Here is a 12,104-nt window from a genome sequence, read left to right on the forward strand (position 1 = left end):
GAATTTGAATGTTTTTGCCCTCAATCATCATTTTGGCTAGGAAGGCTTTCTTTTCTATCACTGTCGTTCCTAGTTTATATAAAAACTGAGACGTTTCATGACGAAAACACGTTCACTGCGATGAGAAGGAGAGAGAGAGAGAGAGCGAGAGAGAGAGAGAGAGAGAGAGAGTTGGTTAGTACGAATTTACGGCTAAGAAACAACATTAATTTCTAAAGCCTTACAGATGTAGGTGTGGGCGTAAAGATGGAAGACTTACAGGAAGAGGGAACAAAATATTCAACTCCGGTTTGGTTTTCGTCAAAGTTAAAACTTTTCGACACTTGGAACAACTGCCAAAACATTGTAGAGCGTCGCGGACAATATCGACAATCGTTTTGAAAACCAAAATGCGTCAGAGAGGACACTAGAACGTCTCGACATTGAGTTCTCGGTCAGTGAGTTGAGTGGCTTTATTTAATTTTGACTCGGTTAGCATATGGGCACGAAACTAACGAGTCACGTTTGGTACTATATGATGCATATTAATGTATAACTATACATTGCGTTCTAACCTTCATGTGCTTGCTATATATGAATACAACTAGGAATAAGAAAAGAACAAGCGTACTGTAATTTCTTACTCGCAGATTCGTTATTTGTACAACGTCATCAAACAACACGTTGAAAATAATTTCTAAAACATGATACCATTGTCCTAAAACATCGTATAAAATGTGTATTTATCAGGGCCTTAATGAGACGTCAAGACAACAATGTCGAACATTGTCTTGAAATTGTCATTCACCGGACAAAACATTAGGTATACATAAGGGTAAAGATATAGGTTTGTTATATTTTTTCACGTTAGAATTTTAACTATTCTCATAAGTGGCACCTAAATAGAGGACGAGATTTTTTTTTTAAATTAGTTACCCATAATACATTCCGTATTCTGGTATCCACTTTTTCACTATATGTTCGCGTGCTATGAGCATGTTAGCACTTGATACATTCTTATTAGAATTGGTGCCAGAATACAGTCCAAGAACTAAAAACAAACCAAAAAAACTTATCAAATTGCCTTTGCACTTTTTGTACTTGGATTGCTATCTCGCAAGCCAGGATAGCATTGTTAGAATGTTATCACAATCATCATATGCCAATTTTTCAGTATTTTAACATTTATAATTGTTTCTACAAAGTTTCCACAGCTTCTGGAGCCTGGTCCTCCCACTGACTGCACTCCACCAGGACCTCCGGAACAGACATCAGCGATGCTGGCAGCGAGCATCTTGCGCCGAAGCTTCTCCTCCCACCGCCTCGGTAAAAATGTCACCTACATGACTGAGCACATCAAGCCTGTGCTGGGGGCTCACGCCTGCGGGGACCATAAACCTCTAACACTCCTGCTACCGTGGTTGGGAGCGCGTCCCCAGGCCGTGGCCAAATACTGCGAAATCTACCTCCACGCCGGGTTTGATGTGCTCGTAGTTGAGAGTGAGGTAAGGATTTATTATTATCGATCTATCTATCGATCAATCGAATGATCTCTCTTTTCCGTCTTTGTTTGCAGGTACAAGAATTCCTGTGGCCTCGCTGGAGTTTGCAGCACGGGAAGAAGCTGCTGGATTTGTTGCACAGCGAGCGCTTCGCATCGCGGCCGCTGCTCGTCCACGCCTTCTCCATCGGCGGCTTCACTTTCTCACAGCTGCTAGTGCTGGTGTCCGAGGATCCGCAGAAATACGAGGCGCTCACGGGGAGGATCAAAGGACAAATCTATGACAGCCTGGTGGTGGGGTCCCTGGAGTTGATGGCTTCAGGTCAGTCCGGCGTTAACTAGGGATGAAATACTGAGTAAATTTTGAGAGTAGAAAACTTACATAGGAACATCAACAAAACACCTTCCAACAATAATGTTTAATCTAAGATAAAAATTGTCTAATTCATTAGAATGGTACAGACATACTGTCGACATCTTGCTCATCAATTATTGTGCTCCTGACAATAGAAAAGGCTTCATTACTTCACAAAAGTTAGTGACTGTGGTTATGTCATCTTTCCAAACAAGCTATAAGTGATGCAATAAATAAAACGATGAACTGACTAAGAAGTTTAATAGGTGGAAATTAATCTATACGCACTTACTTTTGTGGTTGACCAGGTCCTTCTGCACCAACGCATTACAGCTATGGAAAAGAGGCCAAATCAAATGTATCTAACTCATTATTGTCTATCAGGGATTTCTTACTTGTTGCGACATTGTCTTCAGGAGCTATAATGGCGCGAGGCTCCTGCAGGATTAAGAAGAGGTGGAGGTACAACGCTTCACAGTAGGGCTGTGCACGAATCGATGTTGATTCGAATTGGGATTTGATTGGGCCTGAAAAAGCGATCACCGAAAAATAATTATTGCATTCAAATTACAACGAATCTTAGAATTCTGTCATGTTCTGTGTGTTAGCTTGTAATTGTGTTGCTTTGCCTCCCTCTGGTGGCGTTTTGGTGTAATCGATTATTTTCCTGTTAAATTCCATCCTCTGTTCTGATAGATTCAATCACATGACACCTCCAGTCCATAGTGCATGGCATCTGCTAAAAGACATGTTAGCTTCTACATGTATACAGCCATTGTGCAACTCCAGTTCTCTCGCCATTTCCTCCGGCTGTTTTTGCATATGAAAAGCACCACTTGTGAGTTGTATTTGGCTTTTATCTCATGTAACGCAGGACAGTTCAAAACACTTACGTAAGGGTAAAACAAGCTTAACGTGCCTTAATTCCCCCAAACTACCATCAGTAGTCACCATAGTTTATGTGGACATTTCTACTCGTGCCCACTTCAACCTTTGAAAATAGCAAAACTATAAATCCAATATTACAGATATTGTACACTTGAAGCCTTTTCCTCTCCATAGGCATTCACTACTGAAATAGCTTAATAGCTTTGATTCTGAATTCATTTGTTATTGTTAATGTGAATAAACTTTACACCGATCTGATCGGCCTGATCGGAATTGGCCGATAGTTCTAATTTTATGCTGATCGGCTTTAATGTCATAATTTGCCGATCGATGCTCCGCAAAAGACATTTACTCCGAGTCTCCATCCTGCACAGTATATTTGAATCCAAGAGATAGTTTATTTTTAGCCTTGTCGCATGTCTTTTGACATAGTACCGTAAATATCTGACGGCCAATAAAGTTATTTATAAAAAAAAAAAAAAAAAAATTCATCTCAGCGGTGTGGGACAGAAAACATGTCTGAGACAGACAACACGTAATGCCCGGCAGACTACAAGACAAATTTGCTCTTTCACGATTGCACTATGTCAAACTACTGCAATAAAATCTTGTATTCCAATACCACCGCATTCCGTTTTTTACGATAATTGGGCTTTATCTTGTCAACACAAATGCGACCGGATACACTCTTTACCGTGGCGACGACAACAAGAGTGGATCGTGCCGACTGTATTATAAGAACAAAATGGGGAAAAACCTGTGTTGGTGGTCACCGGTGCTCAGGAGAGTACGTTCGTTTAAGACTTGCTTGAGGTATGTTTCCGTACTTTTAATGCGATATGGCTCGCAAGCAGGCAACAAAATGTTATGTAGCCTAGCAAGCTAGTGCTAGCACTAACGGTTGTGTAAAAACATGCTGCCGTTCTGTCGAACCATGCTCTAAAGGTGACCTAGAACACTATGGAGGAGCACAATGATGGTAAAGACCTCTAAATCAAAGTGTAGGAAAGCAGAACGTAAGTGGAGAAAAACTAAACTCCAAATTGACTATGACCTCTACAGACAAAGTCTTTGTAATTTTAACCAAGAGTTAGTCAGGACTAGACAGCAACACTTTTCTGAAATCATCAGCAAGAACTTCAACAATACTCACACTCTGTTTGCTGTGCTTGACAAGCTCACAACCCCCCGAATCAGATAGCTCCAGAACTCCTAACAGCAGATAAATGCAATGAATTTGCTTGTTATTTTAGTGAAAAAAAATACAATCCATCAGGTTAAATATTAGCACAAATCAGCAAAATGATAAAATGATACTACATCTGAAGCCACCCAGGAAAAACTCTATTACCATGTCAGAATTTGATACAGTTGACCAAAAAATTGTAGAGAAAACGGTTCAGCAGCTGAAACCATCAACGAGCTTGACTCAATACCATCTGACTTTTTCAAAGCTATTGCAAAGTCTGTGCTAGCTGATTTGCAGCAAATAATCAATTGCTAACTTCAATCGGGCCAGTTTTCTAAAGCTCTTAAAGTAGCTGCCATTAAGCATCTGCTAAAAAATAGAGCACTTGAGGCTTACATGTTAGCAAGCTATAGACCCATCTCAACTCTCCCTCTCCTTGCCAAGATTGTTGAGAAAGTTCTTTTTAATCAACTGAGCAATTTTTTTTAACTTAAATGGACTTTTTGACAAAATTCAATAAGGGTTCTGACCTCATCACAGTAAAGAATCTGCCCTTATCAAAGTGCTAAATGATAAAAGGTTGAATACTGACTCGGGAAAGGTGTCTATTCTGGTCCTGTTGGAACTCAGTGCGGGTTTTGATACGGTAGATCATAATATACAGCAGAACAGTTTGGAAATGTGGGTAGGACTAAATGGAACAGTCCTTAAATGGTTCAGGTCCTACCTGGAGGAAAGGAGTTATTTTGTAACCATTGGAAGTGTTCAATCTCATCGAATGGCATTGATTTATGGGGTCCCTCAAGGGTCAGTTCTTGGACCCCTCCTGTTCAGCCTGTTTATGCTACCCTTGGGTCAAATTCTTCAGAACTTTAATTTTGACTATCATCGCTATGCAGAAGACACACAGTTATATTAGCAATGTCTCCAGATGACTACAGTTCAATTACGGTGTTGTGTCACTGTCTAAAACAGGTAAATATCTGGGTGAGCCAATTCATTCAATTTCTTCAATTAAACCACAACAAAACTGACATAATTGTTTTTGGCAATCAAGAAAAGAGAATTGCTGTTGGTAAATACCTGGAGTCACACTCTTTTAAAAACCAAAGACCAAGTCCGAAACCTTGGTGTTCCGATAGATTCCGACCTGACTTTCAACAGTCATATCAAATCAATTACTAAAACTGCCATTTATCAACTGAAGAACATATCCAGAGTGAATGGAAGCCTTCACTCTGGATATGTTCTTCAGTGTGTCAAGCAGACCAGGAGAAGCTCATCCATGCTTTTATCTCAAGTAGACTTGACTATTGTAATGGTCTTCTGACTGGACTCCCTAAAAAGAGCATTAAACAGCTGCAGCTCATTCAAAATGCTGCAGCTCGGGTTCTGGCCAGAACAAGGAGGTCAGAGCATATTAGTCCAATTCTAAAGTCTTTACACTGGCTTCCAGTCAGCTTTAGAATAGATTTTAAAGTTATGCTACTGGTCTACAAATCACTAAACGCTTTAAGTCCTGAATACATGAATGACATGCTCATGGAATATAAACCCAGTAGGGCTCTGAGATCGACAGACTCAGGTCAAATAGTAGAGCACAGAGTCCAAAGCAAACATGGTGAACCAGCATTTAGCTATTATGCTGCACACAAATGGAATAAGTTGCCAACAGAAGTGACATCAGTCCCAAGAGTGCATGTTTTTAAGTCCAGGTTAAAAACTCTTCTTTTTCCCCATCCTTTTTAGAGCATTTCCACTTTTACATGATATTTCTTGCACTTCATGCTGTTTCATTGTATTTTTTTTCTCTTTGTATTAAATGTTTATATGTTTTTTTCTTTGTTTTTGAATGCTTTTAATCATCTAAAGCACATTGAGTTACCTTGTGTATGAAATGCACTATATAAATAAATTTGCTTTGCTTTGCTTAAAGTTTTGGTGTGGGTGACGTAATTTAATTACAATAAAGTAATTTAATTACAGTAAGTTAACACGCATTATTTCTGTCATGTTGATGTGTTGGTTTGACCTGACTGATTAGAATACATGACCTGACTAGAGCAGTGATTTCCAACCTTTATGGAGCCAAGGAACATATTTTACAATTGAAAAATCTCACGGCACACCAACAAACAAAAATGTCACAAAAAGTGGATAAATTAATTACTGTATGTACTTCCTGCCATCTAATAGAAGACCATTCATTTGTTCTTTCTGTCACTAAGCCTCACTGGCATAAATAGATGAACAAAGATACATTATTATTGTAAATATAATTTTTTGAGCAATTAAGTACACATGTATATGCAGTAAATGAACAGGTCATTTAAATAGACACATTGCTCCATCTTGTGATCGGACCGGTTATTGTTTTTTTAAACTTGCTGATTGGTAATCGGCCCCAAAAATCCTGACCGTGTAAAGCCTAATAACAAATGGTGCTTCAGGGGGCGAGTCCAAGCCCTACTTCGCAGACAGTCCAATAGAGTTAAGATATTTGCTCTCAGGCTATTTTCAACAATTTATATTCGTTCATAAAAAAATAGACCATGTGGGGACTGACCCAGTAGTATCGATTTTGTGAAAAAATATCAAATTGACCAGATTTGGACAGAGGTTTCCGCCCAACAGCGACGGTGTTATTTTAATGACTTTTTATAATTTTGTATAACATATTTAATTTCTAAATATAACAACATGCTTAGCCATATCTGCAGAAGTAGCACCTTATTAAAACTGGGGCTTCAGCTGTTGAATAATTTTTAGATTGCGTATTCTGCTGATGATCCCATCGATCAATCAAGTAATCAGCCAAAGAATGTTTTGTCGTTTTGTTAACTGTCAAAAAAAAAAAATTGTCCGATTTATTTATATTTTTGCCTTAAGTATCTGTGGCTGGTACCCGCATCCTTCATGAGTACCGTATACCTTGAAATAAGGCCGGCATTGGTCCCATACTGATACATGGTGTCTGTACTTGCACATCCTTGTTTAAAAAAAAATAAAATAAAAATATTTGCAATCTAATTATTCAAGTTATTTGATTGATTGTTTCAACTGCTTCTTTTTTTAAATTAAAACATTAAAGCAATCCACTTTTTAGCTCTATATAAATACGGTAAAGTAATATGAAACACAATTGAGGTTAGCAATAGCCCTGTACTACCTGTAAGGACAGGGAAATGTTTACCCCTGGTCACCGAGCGTTGTCTTGTGTGCTCAGGTGTGGCCAAGATTGTGTTTCCTCGCTGGGAGACGCCGGTGAAACAAATGAGCCTGCTCTACTTGAATGCCTTCAAGCGCCAAACCATCGACTACTACAACAGGAGTACCAAAGTGTTCTGGAACTCTCCCGTCACCGCCCCCGCGCTCTTCTTCTACTGCGACAACGATCCGCTGAGCAACCCGCTCGCGCTAGAGGAGTGCATTGACTTCTGGCGGGGGCGCGGCGTGGCACTTACCGCGAAGAAGTGGGAGCACTCCAAACACGCCGGCCACCTGAAGATACATCCGCAAGAGTACGTGGACACTCTGGAATCGTTCCTCCGCTCGCTCCATATTGTTCCGCTCAAGGCCAAGATGTAGCAGTGAAAAAATTACTTTCCTGATTTCAAACTTCGCCAAAGTACTGTGACTTACTGTTAGATAAATTGTAGAAGTTATCATTTATTTGCTTTGCTTGCATTAGTATAATGGACAATTTTAGATGTCTCGCCTTCAAAAAGAAGACTCAGCATCATCCGATGGAAGGGCGCCTGGACCAAGGACGTGATCGGATGTGGTCGGGTCGTGACAGGTGTTGGTTCAATATTATGTGTTGTGTCTTATTACTTAGAATACTATGTCTGGGAAAAACCCTCTTATTATCAAATATTTTGTGTTGTGTCTTATTGCTTAGAACATTATGATTTGTAAATCCCTCCTATTTCAAATAAAAGCAGGAGCGAGGGGGGGGATTGTTTAGAGCGTGTTGAGAGGCTGTGATCTGAACAATCTCCCATACGCCCTCCTCATGAGAAAAAGAAACCAGCGTCTTCATTCCTTTTGTGTCTATTTTTTATAATGTTGGGTAAGATAAATCCAACATTAAATTGGTCCTTCGAGCCGGATGTCAACACACCCGAGGATTCCAGTTGTGGAGCCGACTTCCAGTTAAGAGACCGTGGCCACGGCAAGTAAGACCCTTTTACGGGACTGGTCTTCGTCCTCCTCAACTGGGATCTGAAGGTTGACGACAATCCACAGGATTGAAGACGAGTGGTGAGTTAAATTTTTAAAAAAAAATTTTGGGAAAAAAGGATTAAAGAGTGAGTGAATTGCGCGACGAAGAAGTCTGCGGCAGAACAAACCTTGTGTAATACTAGTCACTGGCAAGTGGTCAAGATGGACGACGGAATCCGATAAAATCCGTGGGGACGGCGGGGTCCTGTACGTACTTAAATTCCGTATTTCTGTGTTTCTGTGTTTCCGTGTTTTCGTGTGTTTATAAAAACGTTATTAATATCGTGTGTATGTGTAAAAGTATGAATGTATAAGACGGGATTGTAAGTGACAACTGAGTTTGGAAGCAAAGGCAAGAATTCTCCGCCCCAATTAGGGTAGAAGCTTGAGAATTACCAAAACTCAGACATTTATTGTCACCCTGTCATTTTTGAATAAAGTCAGTATTTAGGTCACTCTAGGTGCAAATGAACTGACTTCCAAATTCACAAAAATGGGAATAAATAACAGTAAACCGGATCAAAAAATAGACCTAACGTGTGAAGATTGGAAATATGTTCAACTACAAAACCATTTCAAAATAGAAGATTTAAACACGTGGATAACCAAATACGGTTTCGCTGGCCAGCTAAATTCGCAAAAAATAGTTCAACTTCAAAACGAAATAAAGTGTCGACACAAAAATGATATATCACAAATACAAAAAGATGGATTTGACGACTTACTCTTCTGGTTAAACTGGACTAATGAGGATGTGAAAAAGGCCGTAGCCGGCATCACACCTTATCAACAACAGTTAAAAAATGCTTTACATGCGAATTCGAAAGAACACATTAACAGATGGGTAGATAAACATTGGATAAACCTAGCAACTGGCCCTCTGGAGGAATATGTTAATCATGCCCTCCACGCAGAAAGAGTGTTAGACAAAAAACAAAAAGAGAAGATAGATGTCTTCCTCGACGAAGAAGCAGAAATATACTATCAAGGCAGAGAGAGAGATAATTTTAGAGGACACGGCAGAGACCGTGGGAGAGTAAGATATGGTAGAAATCGAAATTATTATGATAATACCATCTGTTGGTGCTGTGGAAACAAAGGCCACATTGCACGTGAATGCCCTAAAAAAGAAAAAAAGAAAAGAGAATACGGACAAACTACTGCATGACTAGGCCAGCCTGCTTCCCAACTCAACAAATCCTCTTGTGTAAACATTACAGAGAATGAGGAGGTGGATTTCAATTTACAGGACATTCTGAGTTTGGACACTGAAAAACCTGAAATAACCTTGTAGAATGCCCATTTTCGAAGTCCCGGAGTGCCCTGTGAATTTGTTGGGAAGAGACGGCTTATTCCAACTAGGACTTGTACTCAAACATGAATTAAACATAAATTAAAAAGAGAGGACCTCGATGTAACACTGGAAAACAGAGAAAGTACATTCTATTACACAATCGATATCCCAGACAAACCACAGTTAAACATGGGAAAGGCCCTGTTGTCTGCAGCCTTGCAGCTTATCACAAAAATAGGAGATAAAAAAGAATGTGATAAGCTGCAGTAATACAGAGAGCAGCATGCGTAGCAATCCCACGCACATTGTTAAATTCATTAAGACCAGACGCTACTGTGTTTACAGTAGTAGACATAAGTAATGCATTCTTTACAGTACCAATAGAAAATAACAGTCAATTTTGGTTTGCATTCACATTTGAGAAAAAAAATATATATATATATACTTTTACTAGATTACCGCAAGGTTACTGTGAAAGTCTAACTAATTATTCACAAGTTATGACAACACGCATGTCTTCTGGCATCTACAGATGGAGAGACATGCAAGGATTCATTGACTTTACTGCATCATCTAACAGAAGCGGGACATAAAGTTAACAAAAAATAAATTGCAATGATGTAAAAGACAAGTTAAATATCTAGGCCATAATTTAAGTATAGGAGGAAAGACTATATTAGAAGACAGGAGAGCTATAGTCTTAAAAAATCCTAAACCACAGACGAAGAAACATATAATAATCATTTTTAGGTCTGACAAATTATTGTAGAGCATGGATTCCAAACTATGCAGAAATTGTTGCACCATTGTCAAAATTAATGTATAAAAACAACCTTAAAATGACATCACCTGTTTAATGGAGTACAGAGGCAGAAAAGGCCTTCTGTGACATTAAACAACATTTGGTGTCCAGTGCTGCGCTAGGCCTTCCAAATTTAATGATAAAACATTCATTCAAATGGTAGATTGTAAAAGCTATTGCATGACCTCCATACTTACACAACAATATGGTGATAAGCTAAAACCAATAGCTTATTTTTCAACTAGAGAGCAGTTCACCCTTAAGGTCCCACATACAGTGTCTGCTCTCACAACCTTAAATCCAGCCACACTAATACCCTTACTTGATGAAGGCACGCAGCATGATTGACAGGAATTGGCTGAACAAGCTGCTGAATTAGTAGCATTAACCGAGGCATGCAAACTAATGATAAATAAAGATGGTACAATCTATACTGATAGCCAATATGAGTATTCCACAACAAGACCGTAATTATTGTGAAAAACAAAGTGCAAAACTACAAAATGAAATTTACATTAGCAAAGAAAAAAAAAAAAAAAAAAAAAGGGATGGTGGCACAGATAGATTGACACTTTACAGCCCTAAAAAATAGCAGAGGGAAACACGTGGGTTCATTTAACACACTGTAAAAGAGTCATTTCAGCTGAGTACTCAAACAGGGAAGGTGAGCAAAAGTCTGATAACGGAGCGGGAGCAGATGTGTAGATTCTGAAAACGCTTGCTGGTCAGTGAAGAAAAAAGACACCAACCCTTTTAGTGAGAACTCAGCAGAAAGGCACACCCACGTTGGTTATGAGATTCGCTAAGTTGTTACGTAGCAACTTTGGCTACTATGATGTTGGTTTTGTTTTTGTGGTACATGGGACGTCCCACCCTCAATGATAAAACCCATTTTTTAGATAGAAAATCACCTACCAACTGGACCAATATGACAAACCCAATAATAAAAAATTTCAAATCATTAACTCGTATCAAAAGGAGTACAGCTGATGATCAAAATTGTGGACATGGCCTCCAAACGCGGCAAAAAGGTTTAATATTTTGTGCCCCCCAAAATCAAGCTGCTTTAATCATAATTCCATATGCGGCTCTCACCAATGATGCTCAAGAGAATGGGCAGAATTGGGGATTTGGATATGACTGGTATACAACTATAGGCTTTGGATGGGAACACCTCATTGGTGAAACAAGTTATGATTGGTCCAGTTGGTCAAAAAAAAAAAAAAAAAAAAAACATCAAAAGAACATAGAAAGAAGTTTAACCTAAGCAAAACGGCTTGTGTTATATTGTGTATTGTATATTGTGTACTGTGTTATAGGAACAGTGTTAAACCAAAAATGCCATTGAAAACTTCAAAGAAAGGTGGACAAATTTTAATTTAATTTTAACAACATAACTACTGATGATTGGTTCCTTGTAAATCATGGGATCCTATATATCCCGTAAAAGAAGCAGATAAACACAAACCGATGTTTTCTACTTTAGTAGCACCAAATAATTTCACTTGTATAAACATGATTAATAAAGGAAAAAAAAATTAGGACCACTGAACGACACACAGTTAAAGTAATCTTAAAAGTCAAACCAAATTTTGTGCCAGTGTCACGGAGCGACATCTGGTGGTGGTGCGGAGATGATAGACTGTTTGATAGATTACCTAAAGATATATCTAGATTATGCGCTATTATCACTTTGATATTGCATGTGTCAGTATACCCTATGCCTGTTCAAGATTTAATGGAAAGGGCACCAATGTTTTTGTCCAATCTAAAAACATATACAAAAAAGAGATTTGTCATGGCAGGGGCAAAATAATCCAACATACATCAACGCCAGGTGTTCCTCGTGGGGGTTCCTAATCAATACAAATT

The 12,104-nt window shown here is 38.9% G+C and overlaps 1 protein-coding gene across 2 annotated transcripts; it reads left to right on the plus strand.

The window, feature by feature from the left end:
* si:dkey-5i3.5 (uncharacterized protein LOC565091 homolog) lies at positions 1 to 9,662 on the plus strand. Of its 2 annotated transcripts, none has more exons than XM_061773817.1 (4): positions 1 to 174; positions 1,185 to 1,484; positions 1,556 to 1,802; positions 7,139 to 9,662. In XM_061773817.1, the coding sequence occupies exons 1-4, from the start codon at positions 121 to 123 to the stop codon at positions 7,498 to 7,500; spliced, it is 963 nt and encodes a 320-aa protein (XP_061629801.1). In that variant the 5' UTR covers positions 1 to 120; the 3' UTR covers positions 7,501 to 9,662. The 2 variants fall into 2 exon arrangements, with proteins under 2 accessions (XP_061629801.1, XP_061629802.1); XM_061773818.1 differs by having other exon boundaries at positions 27 to 433.
* The last annotated feature ends 2,442 nt before the right edge of the window (positions 9,663 to 12,104 follow it).

This window comes from Phyllopteryx taeniolatus, chromosome 5 (assembly GCF_024500385.1).
Source record: "Phyllopteryx taeniolatus isolate TA_2022b chromosome 5, UOR_Ptae_1.2, whole genome shotgun sequence".
Lineage (NCBI taxonomy): Eukaryota > Metazoa > Chordata > Actinopteri > Syngnathiformes > Syngnathidae > Phyllopteryx > Phyllopteryx taeniolatus.